Below are 25,886 nucleotides of genomic sequence, written 5' to 3'. Positions count from 1 at the left end.
TTTACACTATTAGCACCCATGGCTAGGTTTGATGTTTTAAGTCGTACTGGTACTGATGGTGTTTGTTTGCCACTGCAGCAGAATGACTTGGTGGCCCTTTAAAACTCACATTAACACCAGTTTAGTGTCCACAGAAGCTCGGTTTGCTCTTCAATGTTGTGTTTAAAGTTGTTCAGTCCAGATACCCTTTACCAAGACATTTAGTCCAAATGACTCAATATGTTTTGCGAGGTAAAGGGCGATGCTCCCAATCTTTTTTGTTTTGGTTTTAGCCTAATAGGGAGGAGAGAGAGGGCAACGGCTGTTCTCCCAAATGCACTCTTATTTGTTGTTGAAGTACTGATTAAGGGTGGCTTTGGGTGGATCTGACCAAACAAACTTGAGCACTGTTTTAATGCCTCTGCAGGCTGGATGCATTACGCTTTCTGGATGTTCATCTGTCCATACGTCAAGTCTTGTAAATGTGATGCCTCAAGAATGCTTGGACAAATTTTAATCACACATTTTCATCCTGACCAAAGGATGAACTGGTTAGACTTTAGAGGCTATAGGTCAAAGGTCAAGGTCGTTGGGCCTCATGTTCCTCCTCCTCTTGCCAGGCTATTCTTGTGAACATAATATCTTTAAAAAGCTTTGAGTACTTCCTCAAACTTTGCACAAATGCTTGTCGTGACTCAAGGTTGAGTCATATCTTTTGCTGCCACTGCTCTATCCTGACCTTTCTTTACCATTTATTTTTATCGCTGTTGATGTTGTTATGTACATTACTGTGATAGACAAACTATCTGGCAGCCTGACTATTCCACCAACAAGGGCTGTAATGGCACTGGATTCATTAACATGTGTGTTAACAGGGAGTTGGCTCCCCTTTTGCAGCTCTAACAGTTTCTGTGGGAATTTGTGCCCATTTATTCTGTAGGGCTTTTATGAGGTCATAGGCACTGATGTTGAACAAGAAGTCCTGGCTTCACAATCCAAAGGTGCTTGATGAGGTTGAGGTCAGGGCTCTGTGCAGGTCAGTCAAGATCTCTCATACCAAAATCATCACATCATATCTTTATGGTCCTTGCTTTGTGCACTGGGGAACAGTCATGTTGGAATAGAAAAGGGCCTTTCCTAAACTGTTGCCATAAAGTTGGAAGCATAGCATTGTCCAAAATGTCTTGGTATGCTGAAGCATTAAGACTGGCCTTCACTGGAGATAAGGGACCTAGCCCAAACCCTGAAAAACAGTTCCATACCATTAACCCTCCTCCACCAAACTTCACAGTTTGCAGGAAGGTAGCGTTCTCCTGGCATACAGCAAACCCAGACTCGCCTATTTGACTGCCAAATATAGAAGCATGACTTGTCACTCTACAGAACACCTTTCCACTGCTCCATTGCCCCAGTATGGGTGTACTTTTCACCAATCAGTCCAACTTTTGGTGTTGGACTTGGTGATGTGTGGCTTGTGTGCAGCTAATCGCCATGGAAACCCATTCCTGAATAGCTTTTGTATTTACATTAACACCAGTGGAATTTTGAAACTCTTCAGCAATGGAATCAGAAGAGCGTTTGTGACTTTTATGCTTCATGGCTGAGTTGCTGTTGTTCCTAAATGCTTCCACTTTCTAATATCACTCACAGTTGACCATCAAGCAAGGCTGGAATTCCACAAACCCTCCTATTGCAAAGACGGCATCCTCACAGTCCAACGCCTGAACAAACATTTGTTAATAGAGACTGCATGGCCAGGTGTTTGATTTTATACACCTGTGTATAAAAGTCTGATTAAAACAACTTAATTCAATAATTATCAGGTGTGACAAAATACTTTTGTCCATTTTATGACACATTTTAACTTTGCTCTATGAAATGTTCTTTGCTGAATACACTTCGATACTTACTTCTCCTTACTTATTATTACTAAATGGATTCTACATTAAAATACTGCACATTCTTATGTTTGTATCTGCAAACTGTCAAAGGAAAAAAACACAAGCTGTTTTAAACAATAAAACATATGCAGGTTTCTTACTCCATTTTAAATTTATTACATAACCAGCAATGCGTTCAGGGGTTAATCTTTTGCTTAGGTTGTTGTTTCTTGCAGGAGTTTATTCTTGGGGTCCCTGCGGGTTGTGTTATGTAAAAATAGAATGTTTGTAGGATTTGGGTTAATGATATGTTAATACAGTATACATTTCTCTGCAGTTATCTAGCAGCCATTCTGTTTAGCTTTGTTATTAGCTTACATGCAGCAGCCTTCAGCATATGATAATCTTTGTTAATTGGGCTCTGAGGTGGTTAGAATCTGTTATTGTTGGTGTCTGCATAAATTTATCCTATAAGTATTGTATTTGTATCTAGTCCTGAAAAAGAGTTTCAGTGCCCCGGGGCTTGGTTTTGTCCTTAAGATAATATAAATGCATCCAAAAGACCTGGCTGTGTTTTGGCTGTTCTCTTCCCCCAGATCAATTATTACCACATCTCTCTGCATGCCATTCAGGTTTAAGGGTAGACAAGGTCTCTGCATTTGACTTCACCATAGCTGCAGCAGAAATCAGTTAGAAGAACTACAGCAAAAGACAAAATAATAAAAATAAAGAAGATTCAGCACTGACAAGTCATGTTATGATCTGTCAAGAGCAGGGGTGTCAAACTCAGTGAAAGCAGGCACCAGATTCTGAATTTAGGTCTAACCTAAGAGCCTCAAAGGGTCTACATTTAACCAAAAACAGTCGGCCTCATTTTAGCCAGAACTTGATTATGGAAAAACAAAAACTAAGCACTGATGATAAATGATTTTAAGATGAAAAAAAGACAAATTGATAGACTTAAAGGCTCTTAACCTGAGACAAAAAGTTCAAAAGATCAAAACATGAAACTGTAAGTCAAAATAATGTTTTTAAAGGAAAATATTTGAGATAGAAAGTCAAAATCATGAGCTTTGAGGGTCAATATCAGAGGACATGTCAAATCATTTAGGGATCAAAATATAGATAGAATTTAAAATCCTGACTTTAAAAGGTCAAAATATGAGATAATATATTAAATCACAAAACATGATATAGAATTTGAAATCATGGGTTTAAAAGGTCAAAATACGAGGTAAACTTTGAAATGGGGACTTTGAAAGGTCAGAATATGAGATAAAATTAGAAATCAGGAGTCTATAGGGTTAAAATATGATCTACAAAATTTGAAATCCTGACTTTAAATGGTTGAAATATGAGATAAAATTTTAAATCATGAGTTTCAAAGGTCAAAATATGCAATGACAATGAAAAACTTTTCTAAATCATCAAAGTTAAGTTTGCATGTTTACGCTGTAGTAAATCTGCGGACCTCATGCTAGATGGTCAGTTATAATAAAACAACATTATGATCTTGTGGGCCAGGTAAAGCTGTACCACAGGCCGGATTTGGCCCCCAGGCCTTGAGTTTGACCCCTGGTCAAGAGTTAAAGGTTAGCATGAGGTAGACATCAACTACAGGACCCTTACTCAGTAGACTGTAGTTCTAGTCGACTGTTAAACCAAGGAAGCTGGAGGTCAGTCATGTTAGTAGTGCTGTCTGTTCAATGATAATGTAAGACTCTGTGCAAATTCTATTCTTTTTAACCATTACAATCTAAGGGCCAGAGCACATGAATGCAGCAGCAGCAGTGTGGTGCCAGTCTGTTTTTTTATTATTATTTTATTTATTTGTTTTTGGAATAACATCCTACTTTAGTAATTGAGCGATATGTGTGGTCTAGCCACCCTTTAACTCATAACCTGTATTTAGATTTTTCAATATTTCCTTATACTTGTCGTCATGATTCAAAGCTGGAAACCCAAGATCTGTTGGCTCATTTTCATTCATAAAGCGCCTCACACTTTACGTTTATGGTTGAATGTGGGTGTTCAGAGGGTGGATTAAGAGGCTGATCTAAACGTGAACTTCCCGGGGGAATGTGATTTAAAAAGGGATCGTTGCATAAAGGTGTGGGTACATACAGGTTTATTATTTTTTAGCACACACCAAATTTGGCTTTTCGGTGTACACTTTTTAGTCTGGATTCTATACACTATCTTTGACCCCCTGGTCTTTGAGAATGTTATGGTACAAGAGGTTTATTAAAGGCTTTATCCCCCATCTGCCCCCCCCCCCATTTTCCAACCCCAGCACGGCATCAGCAGCTGTCAGTTGAGAAAGTTTCTCAACACTGCTCATGGTGATCAACACTGGGTCTTTATAATAATAATATATATCGAGGAGTATGGTCCTGACATGCTCAATAAGTCTGGTTATGAATTGGCACTATACAACTAAAGATTAAAGATTAGAAAGGGGGGAATCTGTGCTAAATATTTGAGTATTTCCATTACACACATATCCAGTTATACACATGCTAATGAGACAGGTGAACCCGAGGTGCTGTGTGCTTGGCAGTGCAATCTTCATGCATTCCACCCTTATGGAAAGCACATCATCATTTTCTCTCATTTGTACAGGAGTAGCAGCAAAAATCAGTGCAGTCCTTTAGTGCAGTGGTTCTCAACCTTTTCAGCCCACGACCCCTAAAATGACAGTGCCAGAGACAGGGGACCCCCACTGTACCTGAAGGTGGCTGAACACAGCCATGCACAATAGTCATGTGCAGACAAGGCCGTCCATAAGGAGGGATAAATGGGAGAACTTTCTGACGCCCAGCCAAACTGGGGGACCAAGGAGGTCAGTAAAGTCAAGGTCAATTGTAAAGTTAAGCTAAGTTAAGTTAGCCATAATTGATATTTAACCTGAATAATAACACTCTTATTAAATTAAAAAAAAAAAGTTTTTATTCTTTTGTGCTGTGGTAAACACCCTTCTTAAAAATATAAATCCCTCTTCCTTGTAACAGAATTATAATGGGTTAAAAATGGCAAAAAAATGGTGGAAAAGGAGGTGAAATGGGATTTCGAAAGTAGCAGAAATGGGTTAAAAATGGCAAAAGTAAACAAAAAAATTTGGCAAAATGGGTTAATGTGGCAAAACAGGCATAAGAAGTGGTAAAAGGGGATTAAAAAGTGTCTTAAACTTGTTTAGAGCAGTGGTTCTCACCCTTTTTGGCCCGTGACCCCCAAAATGAAGGTGCTAGAGACCGGGGACCCCCACTGTACCTGAAGGTGGTTGAAAACAGCCATGCACATTCTAGAATAGTCATGTGAAAACAAGGCCGTCCATCAGGGGGATAAAGGGTGAGGTTTCTGGGACCCAGCCAAACTGGGGGCCCATGGAGGTCAGCAAAACCATGGTCCATTGTGAAGTTAAGCTGTGAAAACTATGTTTTATATTTGACCTAAATGTTAAAAACATAATTAAAATGGGTTAAAAATGGCTCACATTGATTAATAATGGCAAAAAAAAATGGTGGGAAAGGTGATGAAATTTGATTTTTATAGAACATAAATGCATTAAAAGTGGCAAAAATTGGATAAAAGTAGCAAAAATGGGTCCAAAAAGTGGTAAAAGGGGCTTAAAAAGTGGCTGAAATAGCTTTTAAGTGCAAAATGGGTGGAAATCAGGTGGACTGGGATGAAAAATTGATATAAACTGGCAAAATGGGTGAAAAATGAGTGTAAAAAGTTGATGATGGAGGCAACAATAGGCAGAAAGTGGCAAGACTTAAAAGACTTAAAAATTGATGGAAAGTGTTTAAAATTGACAATAAATGGGTTTTAAGTGGCAAAAATGTACTAAAATTGATTAAATTGGTGTTATAAAGTCATAAAAAAGGGTTAAGTTTTGGTCAAATTGGTGAAAAGAGGCAACAATGTAATTTCAGAAATATTCTTAGTTTTGTTAAGGCATCTGGTGACCCCCTCTCAGTGTCTTGCGACCCCAAAGGGGGCCCAGACCCCACAGTTGAGAACCATTGGTTTAGAGTGTCAAAAACAAGTCATAATTTTGGTGAAATTGGAGGAAAAAATGGTTTAAGATGGCAAAAATGGGTTAACTGAGGCAGACAAATTGGCAAAAATTGGGCACAGCAAAGACTTAAATGTGGTTAAAATGGCAAAAATTAGTATAAAAAGGGGTTGATAGTGGCAATAATGGGTGAACTTAGGCATTAATAGGCGGAAAGTGACAAGAATTGGTTTAGAAGTGGCAAGAAATATGGTGGAAAGGGTTTAAAATTGACAAAAAATGGCTTGTAAGTGGCAAAAATATGGCAATATTGTTAAAATTGGTGGGAAAAGGGATGAAAACTGGTCAAAATTTTGCTAAATTGGTGTTAAGTGGATACTGTCTAATCCTTAAAATATTCTTAGTTTTTTAAGGCATCTGGAGACCCCATCTCAGTGTCTTGCGACCCCCAATGGGGTCCCGACCCCCACATTGAGAACCACTGCTTTAGTGAACCAGAACCGAGAGTCTATGTTTGAAAAGTGTTCTTCCAAACCTGAACTACTGCAGACATCGTAATATTATGAACTACACGCACTGAAATGTATCACAACACAATAAACCAGTATAATCTGGTATTCACACAGTGAAATATTACTGTGGATTCCCACTGACAAGGCTTCACATGATGTATTTCTTTTGTTGTCATCATCCATCTGTGCGGTCCATTCATCTTCCATTCTTTATGGAAGTCATACATCACTTTGCTCCACATCCATCTATTGTGATCCACTGGGCTAAAAATAACCTGCGTGGAGAGGTTTCAGTTTAATAATTGATTCCCTCCACTGGATGCTCACTTTTATTGGAATACCCTCCCGTGACCTCGTATCAGGGAGACCACAGCTCTCTCCCGGGACTCAGTATAATCCATATCTGGGCCATGCAGGAAACCCACTGAATGCCCATTAATTTCTGTTTCTGAGACTCTGTTTTCAGCTCTCCTGCTGTGAAGGAATCTGCAGCAATGAGAATCCGTGCTGGCAGATGAAAAAGCAACTGATATAAAGGAGATTTCATCAGCATGTTATCGACCATAAACAGCCTCAAGTCAAGGATTATTATGTCACATGTCAATAATACCAGAGAAAATGTGGAGGATTTTTATTATGTATTTCAACAACAAATTATTGATCAGAATGATTACTCAAATGGCCTCTGTACTGACAAACCCAATCTAAACCCAAAAATGAGCACTCCTTTTCTTCTTTAGTAAACAGAATATTTTATATAAGTGTGTGATGAAACACTGTTGCGTTTGGTGAGGCTATTATAATTGGATTTATCGAGTGTATTTATACAGGACTTCAGATCAAAATCCTTTACAGAGTGAGGAGTCAATAAAATGGCAGCTGCCATTTGATTTCTTTGGGGGGGGCTACTGAAGATGTGCTATTGTGGCTACCTCTTCATTAAAATTGGGAAGTTGTAATCCTCTAATCAGGATAAAAAGTAAGCTGCGGAGGTTGGCGACTGATATCTACTCAACATGAAAATGCAGGGCACTGTGGGGGTGAGCCTGGCCAGTTGAACTTGCAACTGATGGCAGCACAAGAAAACACATCCTGTTGTGGTTGTTAAAGAATCATTACAACAAACTAATGAAACTGGCCTGGACTAAATTGATGGTTTCCCTAGAAAAGATGTAAAATAATGTGACCATAAGGACATGTTAAACTAACTGTTAAACTTGTGATCAGTTAGTCTGCCTACTTAAAGGGTGAAAAGTAGTCACTGTGCTGTTTGGTATCATGGTGAGTACCACACTGAACATGGATCACAGAAAGCTAAGGAAACAGTTGTCCCAGGAGATTAGGAAGAAAATGATGGACAAACAAGTTAAAGGTAAAGGCTGTAAGACCATCTCCAAGCAGCTTGATGTTCCTGTGACAGCAGCTGACCACATTATTTTTAAGGTTTATGGGACTGTGGCCAACCTCCCTGGATGTGGCCGCAAGAGGAAAACTGAGGACAAATTGAACAGATGGATAATAAAGGAACCCAAAGAGCCCAAAACAACTTCCAAAGAGATTAGAGGTGAACTCCAAGGTCAAGCTACATCAGAGTCAGAACACACCATCCATCACTGTTTGAGTAAAGTTGATTTAATGGAAGATTGCAGAGGAAGACTCCACTGCTGAAAGCAAAAAATTAAAAAAAAAAGCCAGACTGGAATGCATACTGACGAGCCACAAAGCTTCTGGGAGAATGTCCTTTAGACAGATAAGACAAAACTGGAGCTTTTTTGTGAGTCACATCAGCTCTGTGTTCACAGACGCGAAAATGAAGTACACAAAGAAAAGAAGACTGTAGCTACTGTGAACATGGAGGAGGCTCGGTTATGTTCTGGGGCTGTTTTGCTGCATCTGGCACAGGGGGTCTTGAATCTGTGCAGGGTACAATGAAATTTCATGACTATCAAGGCATTCTGGAACCAAATGTGCTGCCCAGGTGTCAGAAAGCTTGGTCTCAGTCAGGTCATGGGTCCTCCAACAGGATAAAGAACCAAAACACACAGAGCTAAAAAACAGCCAGGAATGGCTAAGAACAAAACACTGGACTATTCTGAAGTCGCCTTCTATGAGCCCTGGTCTAAATCCTGTTGAGCATCTGTGGAAAGAGCTGAAACATGCAGTCTGGAGAAGGAACCCTTTAAACCTGAGACAGTTGGAGCAGTTTTGCAGTTTTGAGGAGTGGGCCAAAATACCTGGGACAGGTGCAGAAGTCTCACTGAGAGATACAAAAATAGCCCTATGTCTGATCTTTATCCATTAATTTTCAGTCATTTTGTATTGATTATTACTTTTGTCAGTTTCAAGTTGTTAGACAGTTGTGGGTTTTTTTCTTTAACAGAAGGGTACCAACTATTTTGCCTACATATGTAGTTTACAAGAACGTCACAAATTTATTGATTGACCCATCAGTCTGTCAACAAAAGCTTTCTTGAATTGCACACAAGAGGGAAGGAGCAGTTTTTTGCTGCCACCAATGTGTTTTAACCAGTCTTTTTACCTCCCTCAAGAAAGTTATGTGATCGGGTGGGTTTGTTTGTTTGTTAGTTTATTTGTTAGCAACATGACTAAACTTGTGGACGGATTTTCAGGAAATTTTCAGGAAATGGCAGAAATGGCAGAAGAAAGAACTGATTAGATTTTGGGAGTGACCCAGATCACTATCTGGATCCAGGAATTTTTTAAAGTATTCTGTACTATTGGGAGATAGGGCTAATGGTGGAGGTCTGCGCTGTCCGAGTGCTTTTCTAGTTTACTATTTTTAATCAGGTCAGTTGATAATCAGTGCAATGCTTTAACCAATGAGGAGACGAGACAGGGTCAGACTTTTACAGAATCCCATCTGACACAAGACACTCCACTGTCCCACTAACAAACAAAACAATGGACTTCTCTTACGTGACGTAAATATTTTGCTTTCTTGAACAAATGACTGCCTTGATAACTGCCTTTTAATTGGCATAATGTATTAGGCAGTTGCTGTATAAGGGTCACAAGAGCCCAAAAATTGCAATTTACCCTAAAATCTTGCTTTTTTCTTCAGTTTACATCATGGGATGTAACATCTAAAATTAACAGCCATTGTCACAGCACCAACAATGGTAGTGGTGGTCAGTATCCTAAGCTCTTTTTGCCTTCCAGGCTCCACACTGGTCTCAAGACTTAAAACTAGAGCTACTGAGAAGGGCTCTGAAATGAGCCAGAGTGCTGCCGGTGCAAAAAGCCTCATGGAGAGGCACAGGGCCAAATACTGTTAGCAGGAAAAATAAGATTTAAAAGTGTTGCTAAAATATGGCAGGTTAAACTTTGTTGGAGTAGCCTTCATGTAAAGTTTTCATCTAATTAACAGTCTTTGAAAAAGCCTGTGTGCTGCACGGATCCTTTATTTTTACTCTTTTAAAACCAGTCCTGTTTTTTAAGGTTGACAAAGGGAAGGACTACATGTGAGGGACTGTAATATTTTTATTAACACACAATTCTTATTAAAAAAAAAATCAATTCAGTTGTACTTCAAACTGTGAATAAATTGTCAGTAAAAGCTTTATCAAGGTTTTTTCCATTCTACTAACCTTCCACAGACATATCAAGGATCCACCCTTAAACAGAGGCACAAAGCAGCTCCATTCAAGAGTCATGCTCATGTTTTCTGAAAAAACAAGCTCAAGGCAGCAGCTTGTTAAATTATTTTGTTGTTTCGTGAAGCTTTTCAGTGTGTAAATGTTTGATATGTTGTCATGGTTTGGCTTTTATTCTCTCTTGTACAGTTTTGCTGAGTTGTATGAGTCTTATAAAGCCCATCTAAGGTAAATCATTGCATATTAGTTTAAGCTACAATGCTGTGGTGTACAGCATTGGGTTAATTTCTTCATGCACACAAGAAAACTAAAGTCAGCACACAACAATATCCATGTAGGGTCCATAAATGCCTCTCAGCACTTAGATTTTCTCATCTTCACAGACAAGGCTGGAAAAAGCCCCTTGGTCATGATCTGTACACTGATATTGTGCATTTCTGCTGTTTTTATTTTCATATTTCTGTTACATTTTGTGTTTTTGTGCTCACTTCTGCTTCTGTTTTTGAGATCCTGCTCCACATGCTCCTGTCTCATGTGTCAGCCCTGCCCTGATTAACCGCACCCACATATCGATAAGAGCGTCCAACCTCACTTCCCACTCTCTGACCATGCCCCCATTCAGTTAAATCGACCCCTGAGACTGAATGGTGAAGACCAGATAGGAAAGTGGAAGCAACACAATCGGGGATGTGCAATTAGGGCAAATGACTGGTGTTGTGTTCTCACCACCAGCGATCTTCTGGAAGTCTTGCAGAAAAAATGATGGTACCCTTAACTTATTATTTTGTTGCACAAACTTTGAGGCAATCACTGAAATCAAGCAATTTCTGTAACTCTCATCATCTGCGCCTGTCCCAGGTATTTTGGCCCACTCATCATGAGCAAACTGCTCCAGCTGTCTCAGGTTTGAAGGGTTCCTTCTCCAGACTGCTCAGTGTTTGACAGAATGTAGATCATGGCTCACAGAAGGCCACTTCAGAATAGTCCAGTGTTTTGTTCTTAGCCATTCCTGGCTGTTTTGGTTATTTGTTGTCATACTTAAATGTTTTTCTCTCATGTTTTGTTATATCTGATGTAGGGATTGGTTTTGTCTGCATTTTTGTGTGCGACCCCCTTGAAAATTAGATTCATCTCAATGGACTAGCCATCACACAAATCTGAATATATATTTGTCTGAAATGTTTTCTTTTTTCCCTGTTTTGCTTCATACTTTTCCCTATACAATTTCACATTTGACACATATAATATCATGATAAACAAATAAATAACTGAATAAACAAGTATGACTGTAAATAAAAATCAATGCAAACATTAGCAGGGATTGTTTTGCATAAACAACAGTGCTGTGGTCATGTATAAAGGACCAGGATTACCGTTAGTAACCACAATAGGATGACTGATGACACCTGTGTGTGTGGGTGTGGGTGAACTGCTTAATAATTCAGCGTTACTGATTGACTTGGTTGGGAGATTAAGTCTTTTCACTAAGCAGTGAAGCTGATGTCCCGGGGGAGGAAGACATAAACTTAACACTCAATGCCATGAACTTGGATACATGACTGATATATAAATCAGCTTTTTTCTCATTATTTCTACTTCTTTAATTCCCTGGACATGCTGAGCTTTTCTGCATTTTAATACGAGTCCTTTTTAGTTAAAATACCACTGAGAATACATGCAAAGCTTCATGAATTAACGCTACCTTCATAGAAAGACAAGTTTCTTCATCTGCTTTTTGATTTAATTTCATTCTGTCAAACATTTCACATTTGGTCATTTTATAATTTTTTCATAGAAGTCCAAAACCTTCAAATATGAGTGGTAAAACCTGGGATAAAATACCTGACCAGAAGTGGTAATATGGAAGTCAGAGTAAATATTTCTCTTTGTCAGAGAAATTTAGACTAATAATCATGACAGTGGATCCCTCTCATTTGTATTTTGTTGTAGCCATCAGGTTCATCCTCCAGATGAATGAAAAGCTCATTGGGGCTTTAGTCAATGAAAGAAGAACTTGGTCAACTGAAATAACAGCCACACACCCACAAATCAATTGGTCGTTGTTCAGACTGTGATGGTTCACAGAGCTCAACGCTCAGTCCATACCTGTTTTAGGGTCACAGACTCCTGGGTCAATAATTCAAGGTAGGCTACAGAGCCACAGTCGCCCCTTGAATACAGACAAAATCCTGCACTGCTGCATCAATGCTCTTCAACAGCAGGTTCTATAGAGTTGTGCTGAGATTTAGAAAATAGTATCTTATTATTCCGTCTTACTGTGGCTCAGTAGGTAGAGCCAGAACTCTAGCAGCAGAGTTTTGGACATACTGGAGCCTGTCCAGGGATTTGCTCGGTACCCCGGACAGGACTCCATTGCAGTAGTCTAGACAGGAGGTTATGAAGGAGTGAATGAGGGTTTCTGCCACAGGGTCTGGAAGTGATGGTCGGAGTCTGGAGATGTTCTTGAGATGATAGAAAGCGGATTTGCTGACAGATTTTATGTGGGATTGGAAGGAGAGGGTGGAGTCCAGGATGATGCCCAGGTTTCGGACCTCAGAGGACGGACAGATGGAGGTCCCGTCCACATCGAGCATGAGATCTCCAACCTTCTGCAGCAGTGCTTTGGGGGCCACAACCATGAGCTCTGTTTTGCTGTTGAGTTTGAGTTGGTTAGAGGTTATCCAGGCTTTAATATCATGGAGGCAGTTTACCAGGGAGTGGGGAGGGAGCTGAGTGGATGGTTTGGTGCTGAGATAGAGTTGGGTGTCATCTGCATAAGAGTGGAAGCTGAGACCGTGGGTGCGTTCAAAAAGTCCATCTTGCTTAGGAAGGTTCCTAACTGAGTGAAACGACCCAGAAGTATTCAAGTGTCGGCCATGACAAGGACTGTTCGGATTCTCCAAATGGTAAGGAAAGGAGCTTCGTTATTTCCTTTATTATCTCCTTTAGCCTAGAAAACACTGGACCATCCTTTACCAAAGGAGAGATGAGAAGACGACCCACAATGCTTTGTGTAAACATTTAAAGTGACGTACCTGTTGACCGCTCATCAAAATAAGTGAATAACTTGAATAACTAGAATAACTTTACTAACCCCAAATTTAAACCATAACATTCAGTAAAACGTATAATAGACGTGATAAATGGAAGGCAATAGGGGAGGAATATTACAGACATGAAATCTTTCTCATTCAACTTATGATCACGATTTCATTTCTTCTGATTTCCATTTTATTTAAATAGTTAACTGATCAGTCAGTATTTTTAACTGTATTTGTCTTGCTATTTTGAAATATTAAAGTAAACATTTTAAGTTTGTTAATCACAACCAACTAAAGCGATAAAGTCGGCATGTTGCTATATTGTGATTATTATATTTATCATCATAATTACGCAGGGAAGACACAGTTTATAGAGCTTTTCACAGAACGAGCTGAAAGGAAGATGAAACCAGAGTAGACTCTGTAATAAATTTAACACAGATGAGAGAATTAAAGAAAAAAAAATGATTAGGTAGGGAATAAAGCAAAAGTATTTACTATTGTTATGACACAAAAGGACTTGAACATTACTCATCTCATTGTATTGACTAAGTAGAAAGTTCAGATTAAGAGAAAGGTTTCTGCTGTACTAGATGTTCACAGTTCCTCTTCCTGAAGAGACTTCAGGATATAAAAATCTTAATGAGCTCATATCTCTGACGTTTCAGCGTTCACAGCACATAACAACACAGAGAACGCACCTAGTGGAAGTTGCGAATTTTGTAGTCCATCAACGTTAAATTGTAGTTTTTACACAAAAAACACACGTCACGTATGTAACATCTGCCTAGGGAAAGTGCAGTCGGATTCCTTACTCACCACAGTTCTCCTTTCCTATCCTCTTACTCCCACCTTTCCTTAACCCTGTGACGTTTCTCGTCAGGGTTAAGGAAAAATGAATAAGAAAGGACTTAGGAGGTAATTTTTTGGACTTTTCGAACGCACCCCGTGATTGTGAATAATCTGTCCAAGGGGAAGCATGTAGATGGTGAAGAGGAGAGGTCCAAGAACAGAGCCTTGAGGCACACCCTGATTAACTGGGACAGGGGATGAGTGAGAGGAGCCGATGGTAACAAACTGTTTTCTGTGTGAGAGATATGAGTGAAACCAGGAGAGAGTCGTACCAGTGATGCCAAGATGGTGAGATAGGCGATCAAGGAGGATTGTGTCGATATTGTATCAAAGGCAGCGGTTAGCTCAGGGAGAATGAGGAGGCTGATGTGTCCAGAATCTGCAGCTGTGAGGAGGTTGTTGGTTATTTTGATGAGGGCAGTCTCAGTGCTGTGATGAGTGCAAAATCCAGATTGAAGAGGTTTATGGAGCTCATGGTTAGACATGTGTTGCTGGAGTTGAGCAGCGACTGCTTTTTCAAGAATTTTGCTGATGAATGGAAGGTTGGAGATCGGTCGGTAGTTGGAGAGGTCTTCTGGGTCCAACCCAGGCTTCTTGATGATGGGGGATACTGAGGCAGTTTTGAAGGGTGAGGGGACAGTTCCAGATGACAATGAGGTGTTGATGATGTCTACCATGACAGGGCACAGAACAGGCAGAGATGCTTTCACCAGTGGTGTGGGCATGGGGTCGAGAGAGCAGGTGGATGCCTTGGCCTTCTTGACCCATACCCATTCCATATACCGAGGACGACGCAGAAGTCCAAGGGATATAATGTCCGTAAGACAGGTTGGCGTGGAGAAGGAGATGAGGTTGAGAAGCTGCTGGGGCGAGTATTTGAGGAGCACCATGTTAGCAGCGCAAGAAAGCAGTAAGAGCGAGCTGCTGCTAGCTGGCTAGCCGCTAGCCTACCGAGGCTAACAGCTGATCGGTGGCTCCGAGCTAACAGCAGATCTGAGAAGAATACGGGTTAATAGGCGTCCAGCTGGGAAATCCTGAAGGAAGATCCACAGGTGAGCAGGAGAGAATCCTTGAGATCCGAAGGGGAAATCCACAGTCAGAGCTCCAGTGGAACACTTGCTAGCCAGGAGGCTAGAGGTTAGCTGGAGGACGCTAACAGCTGTGAGGCAGTAAGTACTCCGGCTGACAGCAACACAGGGTTCGAAGTCACAAAGTTAGAGCTGACTGATGTCAATCAGCACCCAATTGATTGATTTAGAAACAGCAGAACTAAGTGATATAAGCGATGTTAAGCGGGAGCAGACAGTTTTCTTAGGAGTGTGAAGCGGCAACATACACGCCAGCATCCTCACACATCCGGGGGATGAAGAGCTTCTGCATATTGGTATATTAACCATTGCAAAAACATAAAAAAGATTTTGGTATGCTGTTAATGCTGTTAATTTAGGGCAGCTTTGGCATAAACCTTACTTTGCTTAAAGGGATACTTCAACATTTTGGCAAATTCACGCATTGCCATAATTCCTATAGTATTAGTAATAGGTTTGTTGCCTTCAGTTATTGGTGCAAGCTATTTTTAGATCGCCGCTGCCGAGTTCGGACCTGCTGTGCCAACTCAATGTAAGCAGACGGTATTCTGGCTTTCCCTCATCAAACTCATCAAATACACAATCCAACAACTCCAAAATGCTCTCGTGGACAAGTTGTGACCTGTACATTCACCACGCTATGAACATCTTCAGCATCTTCTCCAGCTGGTTCTTCTGCAGGAATTTCCCCGCCCCCTGCTGTTCCTTCAGCTCCTGGAGCTTCAAGTTTGTTCATTAAGTTCTTGATCTTTTTGTCCATCTGCAGGTTGCCGGCGAGGTTGTGTTGTCTGAGTCGGTACATAGTAAAACTTCCTTAGCTGTGGATCAGTCACAGTGGTTAAGGTCAATCCCATTTCTATCCCTTAGCCCTTATCTTAGCCCTACCCCTTGGTTTTGCATGTTCACATCAGGGTAAGGGGTGTTCCAGTTCTCTCTTGAATGGAGGGCTAGGGCTAAGGGCCAACATAGCAACATAATGAAGATTTTTCATAACCACACTTGAAACCAGGGGTTATGATGAATTCCCCACCATGCTCTGCGTTCACTTGTGAAATGGCACAACGGACAACAAAGTAGGCATGTAAATATAACTAGTTTTTGCACTTATAAATGGTTATAGAAAATACAACCATTGTGTTTTTCATATACTCAATCTTTAGCTACTAGGGATGGGAGTTTATTGTATGTCTGGTATTAACATGTGTAAATCAGGGCTAACTGTATAAATACATGGCAAAGATCAACACGGAGAGTATGAACAAGATGGTCGAAGCTTTATTGTCACCTCTGATGACGTAGCTGTTTATGTGTGATGATGAACAGCAATCAAGTGGCGTGTCATTCATTTAAGGGAAGGTTTTCACCCCTACCCCTTACCACTCTGGTAAGGGGTAGGAGCAAAGGAGAAGGGAAGGGGTAGATGAAGGGGAAGGGCTAAGGGGTAGAAATAGGATTTGCTGTACGTAATCTGCAACTACATATCCCTATTAAAGGACACATAGCATTCCAGTTTGCTTTGGTTTTTTGGCAATGAGTGAAATATTTTTTTGTTGTTGAATAATTTGGTTTAAGCTGGTTGGTTTTATCTGAGGACTCCGTCTCTCTTGCTTTCTCTCTCTCTTTGTGGTCGTCCAACCACTGAGATTTCTTGTTTGATGAGAGCTCATCAACCAACACTGACTCACCCAGGCTCTGAACTTCGCCAAACACTGAGTTTTCAGACGTTAATGTTCCCAAAATAGAGTGATACTTCCTCTAACAAGCTGCTCATTAAGTGACACATTTGCATTTTATCCCCTTCAGCTTATAAGATTTGAAAAAATCAATAGTCAAGACTTCATTGACATTGCGTTTTCCCGGCTGATGAGTTGATTGAAGTGTCACAGAGTTTATCAATAAAATGGATTTAGATCAGGGCAGGGTGGTCCTAAGATTTAAGCTTCAAAATCCCTTAAAATGTTTGTGGCATTTAGGGAATATTTCCAACAGGTCCAACTCTGTTTGTGTGTTCATGTTGATGAAGCAGCTCTAAACAGGATCATTAAAGTGTGTTTTATTGTTATTTCAATGTTGTGTTCACGCACAAGACTTGTATAAAAGAGTACAAGTAAATTGGTTTTGGTTTATAGTGAATTTGTGGACAATAAATGCAGTCATTAAATAAAGTTGCTCTGCAAAGCCCTCAATATAACTTTTTAGAGAAGACAGGGTCATTAAGTTCAAGATTAAAGTTGGTTAAATATCTCTATAAAACAACCAGGGATTGTTTTTATCATCCATTTATTTTCTTAGATAGGATGCCTTGTGGAAAATGTTTAACAGTGAACAATACTCTCTGCATGTCATATGATCTATTATTGAAAGTCTCATCTAAAGTGATTTTTCATTGATTAAATATGGTCTCTATTAAGAGTTACCTTTTGAACATACATGGTACATCTCAGTCAACAGTCCCAGTGTTAATTTTGGCAGATATTTTTAATTTTAGTCTTTAAATGAAATGCATTTTAGTTTTAGTCACATTTTAGTCATTTCTATCCTTTTTAGTTTTAGTCTAGTTTTAGTCAACAAGAACTCAACATTTTATTATAGTTTTAGTCCATAAAAAGTCCTCACATTTTAGTCTTTCCTTTTAGTCCAAGCATTTATTTTCTTGCCTAAATCTGGTACCAAATCATGTTAGTGTGTTCTCTTCATTCTGCTAAATCTGGGGTCCCAGCTGAGAGGCTGAATAATTACAGATGCATTGCATTTTGACAGATTTACCCACAGTGGAGAAATATCACAGATTTTGAATGTCAGATGAAAACTACATTACATTTTAGTCTAGTTTAAGTCATCTTAACAAAAACTACACTTGGTTTTTGTCAGTTTTAGTCATCACAGATCTATTTTTTTAGTTTCAGTCTAGTTTTTGTCATGGAAAAAAAGGCTGTTGACGAACATTTTTAGTCATAGTTTTAGTCAATGACATTAACACTGAACAGTCCCATAATTCACCTTTACAGCTCTGTTCAGACTGGACATGCTGTCTGATGTGCATTTTCCACATTAACACACCAATCACTTCAAACTGAAGCTTCTTCTGTTATTGATTAAGGATTTGGATTGGTTTGGTCGATGCTGCAGCCTGGTGCTGATGGTCCGAGTTATTGATCACTCAGTGATGGGCAGCCCTGATCACAAGGAGGGGTGTGATGGGCCGTTTGACCTCTTCATATACTTGACCCCCCGCTGGCTCCCTCCTCTGAGCCCCCTGCAGCGCCTACAGTCTTTATAGAAAGAATGAAGAGGTAAAAGTCTGCATTTTCTCCTCCTGTCTGCCTCTTGAGTGACTCCACATTAAGTTTGAAAAGGATTGGTAACAACAGAGGAGCTGTGCAGGTCTGTAAATAAACAACAACACTGTTCCCCTTTCTCTGAATCCTCTGGGAGAGTTATTGGCCTCCACTGGCAGCACGGCTCATTGTGCTCATTTGAACAGTCTGAAGTAACGCTTTTTTTCTTATCTCTCTTCGTAAAGTCTTCAGAACATCTTATTTCTAAAGCTGTGAACAACACATAACAACTTTGATTTCAGTTATGAGCTCTGACTATAGATTTAGAGGGAGAATAGTTGGAGACAAGCAATAAAAGGCAGAGTTTAAAGCAATTAAATGCTTCGATGTGCTCTGCACTTACTCAGCAGTAAAGATGATCATGTTTGTCGGTGTGGGTTTGTCTTTAAGCAGGATTCATCTGTCACTGCGGATGAACCAGTGAATTCTGAACATGTCAGCGATGATTCAGCATTCAGATTTCAGCCCGTGGACAAACTTTTAATCTAAAGCTGTGAAACTGTCAGAGGCAGGGGTTTGCTGCAGCAGTTGGGGTTTAATCACTTTGCTCAAGGGCAGCGCGGTAATGATCGGGGGGCAAGCTGAGTTTGTTTACTCCTCCTGATGTTGCTCTCATCTGCAAAACTAACTCAGACTTTCAAACACATTAAATTTCACAGTAATGAATACAGTCAAGGCATGCTGGTTTGATTCCACATGAGGGGTGCAGTTGTGCCTGGTCTGGGGAGGAGGAGGGGTCCATTTCTCTGAATACTAGTCTGTCTGAGATGTAGTGATAATTTTTGTTTTGCCGGGGGGGAAAAAAGTTGATCTAATTCAAGCAGAGGTTCTAACATATTCAGTCCATTCTTGGCGGAATAGGAAAAGTGATGCTTTTGGCCCATAACTAATTAAAACACAACAGTAAAGAGCTTTGAGGGTGTTTGTTGTACTAAAGAGAGACAGATGTTAGGAATACTTCCTACATGAAATAAATCCTTATCTTCCAGAGAAGTGCAGAAGTTAAGAAAGGCTTCAATCTCACATTGACAATGTTAACAGAGACGATATGAAACCAAGGTGCAGAGCATTTTGGCATGCAGTGCAATTTTTCAGCACACGCAGTTGTCATTTTTAAACCCACTGCAAATTATCTTTCAAAAGAAAATGAAGGTGTGCTCCTGTTAGTGCTCCAGCATGTGTTTGTCTTAACCCTTTATGACCTACCAAAAGGCAAAAAATGAATATAAAAAGAATTTGTACTCAGTTTTTCAAAAAGACGGCGTGCTTATGACAAATAAATTATTTACAGTTGTGCAATCAAATCTCCAAGTGTGCCAGATACTTTTGAGCATACATAAGTTTGCAGAAGACCATGTTGAAACAATAACAAGTGAGACTCGTGACCTGCAAGAAAACAATGCGATAGGTTTCATGCAGACAAATTGCCATCATACATCATCATGTCAGGTAAAGTAGGAAGTTCTGTGAATGGAAGCGGTGCAGATTATAATATCCTATATTGTTTTTGATGTGTGTGCTTTTTACTACATTTCTGCAAAAGAAGGAAGGATATTTCTGGAAAGAAACAGTACTCTTAGACACATTGAATGTGTAATTTGTTTGTGTTATTTCTCCAGTTTTATGTGCAAAAAGGATTATTGCTCTATCTCATTTGGTTGCAATTCTACTCATGGTTAAAAATAGAAATGCATTGGGAGCGGTGTTGCTCCTGCAGGTCTTAAAGGGCTACGATGAGGCTGCTGGTATGTTCCTGTCTTGTGGATGCAGACTACAACTGCACATTACACCAACTAAAACTGAATTAAATCTAGCTGAGATGCTGTGGTGTGACCTGTGGTGTGGGGGAAGTTCATGATGAAAACTCTCTGATACGGCTGAGTTAAAACAATTCTGCGAAGAAGAGAGGGCCAAAATTCCTCCACAGTGATACAAAAGACTCATCACCAGTAATCACAAACGCTTGATTTCAGTAATTGCTGCCAATGGTGGCACAACCAGTTATTAGGTTAAGGGGGCAATTACTTTTTCACATACTGCAGGATAGGTTTGGATTTTTTCCCCTTAATAAATAAAATCATCATTTAGAAAGTGCATTTTGGATTTACGTGGGTTGTCTTTGTGAGATATTAAAATTGGTTTGATGATCCGAAACACTGAAGTGTGATAAATATGCAAAAAACTCAGGAATCAGAAAGCGGGCAAATACTTTATGACTGAAATTTATAACTGAAAACAAAATGCTGATTTTCTCTTTACTAAATTCACCTTATGAGGTTCTTTTTATCGAATAGAGTCCTCGGTTGATACCAGAAGTAAGCAGCGAAGCTGGGTAGCCCTTGCCTGTACTCGTCATATTGTGTAATTGTTTTGGTTGAGAGCCCCCTGGTGGACACATGCTGCGTTTAATGAGGCATATTGACTATTAAGGTCCTTGCACATCAGATGTGATTCTTTTCGTTTAAATAATTTGCACTAAATATTTCCTTTCTCAGCCTGTAGCAAGTCAATGCAAGCTTCAACACCAGCAACATAATTACGCCAAGAGTCATTTTGACAGACATTTTTTCAAACTGCGGTCGATTTATGCAAAGTTTGGCTCCAACGAGCACACGTATGGCTAGTCAAAACACTCGCTGGTGCAGTTTTAAGGCAGACGGAGGTGCAAAATCGACCTCAGACCAGTCTGTAACACAAACAGTTGAGCCAATCAGTGCGCTGTGTGGGGAGTTGACTCCTTTAACAGCGAACCTTGGCAGTGCCCTTAGTCTTATCATTGATAATTTGCCTTGAATTATTCGCATTTTCGTGCCATTTTTTTTTTCACTGCCCTTGATGTGCAAAGGCCTTAATTTATAAGATACCTATACAAATTGGGTTAATAATGGAATTAAGCTGGTTATGAAGCTCTAACTCAGAAGAGGGTGAAAAAATTAGAAAATTGCCTACTGGGTGCGTAGATGGTCGAGTGGTTTAAGGTGCTACCCATGTACGCTGGCGGCCCAGGTTTGAATCTGGTCTGTGGCCCTTTGCCGCATGTCTCTCCCCACTCTCTCTTTCCTGTTTCTGAGTCTACCCACTGTCCTCCCTCTATCTAATAAAGGCCCATAAATCTTTAAAAAAAAAAAAAAAAAAAAGAAATTCGCTTTACAAGAATGCAAACCAGGCAGCGTCAACTTAAACCCACAAGAACAACAAGTGTGGTTATTTGCTGCCATTAAAAATGATATGGTTTAATTGCGATCAAAGCATAAGTCAAAATATTTTTTTATCAAAACAAAGAAAATCCTCAATTAACTAAGGCCGGCCACACACTACAAGATTTTAAGCCTGATTTTAGCCAAGATTTGACTCCCCCGACGATCGTAGGGGCGTATACCGACTGGAGCCTCGTCGCAAACGATTATTTGTCTGAGTAGTCTGCACTTGTGTTGTTTCAACACGATTAATTTACTGCTCCAAATCGCGGCGTAGACTCCCAGACCCTGAATCGTAAATATCAAACACGTTGGATATTTACGATTCTAGGTCGTGGTGCTGCTGATGGAGTACCCACAACAATCAATGAGAGCGAGCAGACCTAGTAGCGTCACCAGACGAATCATACGTACTTTCACCGCTCACAACCATAAACACAACGGTACCTTAATTCCAGCCATGATTTCATCCTTAGTTTTTCCCTTGTTTTATGATTGATGTTGCACCTGTAACGCATGCCAGGACACTGGAGAGTGTGTTCTGGAGAGACAGCAAGACAGTATCGACAGACATCCGTGTATTTTTTTCTGAAGTCACATGATCACACGAGGTCGTAGGCAGGTCTGTGGTCTCCAGTGATCTGACAATCTGGCTGAGTCATCTAGTGTGTGCGTTCAGAGGATTAAAGATGAAAAATCTTTGGAAATTGTCCTGAAGTCTGTGGTCTCCCACGGTTTTAAAATCGTTTCAGATTAAAAAAATCGTCTAGTGTGTGGCCTGCCTAAGCCACATAGAAAATATTTTTAAGTGTCCTCCTTCATCAATAAAGGCATAACAAGCCCTAAAATATTTCTATAAAATACGTAAATAACTTAGGGTGCTTTCACATTAGGCCCAGTTGTTTCGATCCACGTCACGCCCCGATTCCTCCCCCTTTTCCCTGCTGACTTGCTTCACACTAGCAACATCAATCCGTGCCCAGGCCCACTTACGTATGTACTTGGTCTGAAACAGCAGGTGGCGGTATGCATGTAGCTGGTTCATGAACCTGCCAAGGAGGAGAAAGAAGAAGAAGATACCATGGCAACCACTCAGGTCATGGCCAGAGCCAAGTTTGTTTTTGTTTTAACCCGGCAAAAAAGCCAGCCATGGAGGATTTAAAATCACTTTTTAAGATGCCAGGAACATCGCTCTTCGTATCTGCACATCTACGTGCAGCTCAGGGGGTTAAATGGGCTTGCGCTGTGCAGATACAGCAGTTTTTGAGGCGATACGAGACTTTTATTGCCTTTGCATCTCATCTCACTGACTCCAACCTGTGTTCATCCGTAAGGTGAGTCACAACAGACCATTTATTGACTGGATTCGGATGATTTCTGCCTTTTACTGAGGAAAAATGTGAACAAACTGCTGCGCTGTGGAAAGAAGTTTAGTTTTTACAATGACGTCATTAAGCTGATATGGCGCTCTCTCCTGTATCCGGGCACGGTTGCATTCACATCTCATCTGAACCATGCAAGAGTCCACTTTAATCGCACCCAGGCCTACTTTTACAAGTGGGCCCAAGCCAGGTGCCCAGGCGCGGCCCGTTTGCATTCACACTAACCAAAACAGACCAAACTTTGGGCTAGAGTGCACTCGTGTGAAAGCCACCTTACCAAAACATCAGCCTGCAAACTCACAGTGTCCTTAAAGGGAATGAGCGCTAATTGGTGATTGGATTGATTTGTGTCACTCCCAAAACACACCTTTATATAGTTAAGCCACTTATGCTAACATTTTTTGCATTGTGCACATTGGTTTGTGTCTGAATTCACTGCTGTATAGCTTGTTAAAAGACACCCTCCACTGTTCTCCACATGCCTCAGACATCGCTCAACATGCCATCAAAACAGGACCCTGAATGGTTTAAAGGACATTTTCAACTCTGTATTTTCAGACATGTTCTTTTTTTATATTTGCTGTTGTTGGGTAGCAGACAAAAACAAAGTATTTAGTAAACTGCTGATTCCCCATCACTTTGGAGAAATGTTGCTTTCAGAGTAATCAGCGCTGACTGGAGCTTTTAAACTTGGCCAGTATGAGTCAGCAGCAGCAGCAGCAGACCAAAAGAAGAGTGGGTTTGATTGAAGTCCTTCCCTTCTTTAACAAAGACAGCAGTGCTGTAGAGTGAAAAAGGCGGAGATGTTCCCACTTACACATCAAAGCGCAGGTTCTGCTTCTCTTCAAAGAAGTAATCAAGGACAAACTTCCTCACAAAGTCAGGGTTCAGCGTGTTATCGATCACCTCTGTTCGACCAAACTGGAAAGAAGGCAGAGAAGAAGGAGAAGTCAGCATCAGGTAGAGCGAGCAGTGAAGTATAAAAGAAGAAGCATCAAACACAACAAACACAGTGTTAACCAGATGAATGAACGAGGCAGCGCTTCAACTCCTAAACTAGTGAGGGCTGCTTTGATCATCTCTGAGTAATTTAGAGAATAAATGACCCACAAATATTTTTGCACAGACTTTTCTGTTTGAGAATGTTAAGACTCAGATTTCCACATCAAACAAACAATGCAGAAAAAGCTGCACAGGTTACTCAGTTTTTAAGTGTTTCGAACCACTTTATCACCTCATTATAAGATATTAGAGTTTCGATAAGCCACACAACCTACAACATAGTTCAGGAACATTAGACAAATGCATCACTAAATATAAGTAGCTCCTGATAGAAATTATTGAAAGGTAAGACAGGATGGTACTAGATCTCTTTGTCAGCATCAGGTGCAAATGAGAGATGCCAGGTCCCTTCTGATGGAAATTTCCAGACAAAATCTGTATGACAAATCACAAAAATCTTCATATTGATAGGACCAAACCAAACATGCTACTTTAAGTATCTGAAATAGGGAGTTTGAGAGTCATCTGTATGAGATGAAGCGCTATGGCAGGAGACCGAGGAGAACCCCACCGCTGACAAAGAGACATAAAAAAGCCAGACTGGAGTTTGAAAAAATGTACCTGGGTAAGCCTCAATCCTTCTTCAGAGAGAACATTTTGAGGACAGATGAGACTAAGGTAGAGCTTTTTGGAAAAGCACGTCATTCTACTGTTTACAGAAAATGGAATGAGGCCTACAAAGAAAAGAGCACAGTACCTACAGTCAAACATGGTGGAGATTCGAAGATGTTTTGGTGCTTGTTTTGCTGCCTCTGGCACTGGGTGCCTTGACTGTGTGAAAGGAATCATGAAATCTGGAGACTATCAAAAGAGTTTGTTCTGCAATGTAGGGCCTAGTGTCAGAAAGCTGGGTCTGCATCAGAGGTCATGGGTGTTCCAGCAGGACAATGACCCCAAACATACCTCAAAAAGCACCAAGAAAAGGTTGGAGACAAAGTGCTGGAGAGTTCTGAAGTGGCCAGAAATGAGTCTGGATCTAAATCCTATTGAACACCTATGGAGAGATCTTAAAATTGCTGTTGAAGAAGCACCCTTCAAATCTGAGAGACCTGGAGCAGTTTGCAAAAGAAGAGTGGTCCAAAATTCCTGTTGAGAAGTGTAAGAAGCTTGTTAATGGTTATAGGAAGAGATTGGTTTCAGTTATTTTTTCCCCAAGGGTGTGTAACCAAATATTAAGTTGAGGGGGCCAAGGATTTTGTCCAGCCCATTTTTGGGGTTTTGTGTAAAATTATGTCAATTTTGGCTCTTTTTCTTCTGTTTTTTTTTGTGTTGTTCTAATGTACATAAAGGAAATAAACATGTGTATACCAAAAACCTTTGTATTTGCAACAATTTCTGGGAGAAATGGTGTGTTTTCTGGAAAAAATCCAGGCGTGCTAATAATTTCATGATATAATTTACTTTTAGTTACTTAGTTACTTTTTGTAAAGGAAAAAGAATAATCAGGACTAATTCATCTAAATATCAGCTATGATGAGTTGCCTTCCTTTTCAGCATGAATTTTAGCACTAGTGTACCATTACCAATCTACAGCAGTGGTAACCCATCAGCTCAATAGTAGCGCATGCGTATAACAGAATTTTGCCTTGCCGCTCTGATTGTCCCATCATGAATGTGACGGACAGAACATTCTTCCAATCACCTTATGAGAACTTTTTAAAAAGTCCTGCCCTTCCCAAATGCTTTCTATGGGAGCTTTCCCGGATGAATCTGAAATATAGCCATGCACAGTCAATCTGGCATGTCAGGTTATTGATTTAGTTAAACCCATTTATTCTGGATTAGCATAAACATCTTATTCACAACCGATCAGATGTCTCTGTTATGTTAAATTGAAAATATTGGTAACATTTTTGACAGAAGATGTTAACAGCATAGCAGTAGTTATTAGAAAAGGTACGCCCAAACTCTCCAGTGATCGAG

The 25,886-nt window shown here is 40.2% G+C and overlaps 1 protein-coding gene across 1 annotated transcript in view; it reads right to left on the bottom strand.

Annotated features, from left to right (window-relative positions):
• The window catches only part of LOC121506932 (copine-9-like), a 330,340-nt gene that overhangs the window by 215,715 nt on the left and 88,739 nt on the right, over window positions 1-25,886 (bottom strand). The window contains exon 4 of the mRNA XM_041782988.1: window positions 23,719-23,822. Within this exon, the coding sequence (XP_041638922.1) occupies window positions 23,719-23,822 (104 nt within the window). The remainder of the gene's footprint in view (window positions 1-23,718; window positions 23,823-25,886) is intronic.

This window comes from Cheilinus undulatus, linkage group 3 (assembly GCF_018320785.1).
Source record: "Cheilinus undulatus linkage group 3, ASM1832078v1, whole genome shotgun sequence".
Classification (NCBI taxonomy): Eukaryota; Metazoa; Chordata; class Actinopteri; order Labriformes; family Labridae; genus Cheilinus; species Cheilinus undulatus.
Note: the sequence above shows the minus strand (reverse complement) of the source record. Positions and strands in the feature narration are given on the sequence as shown.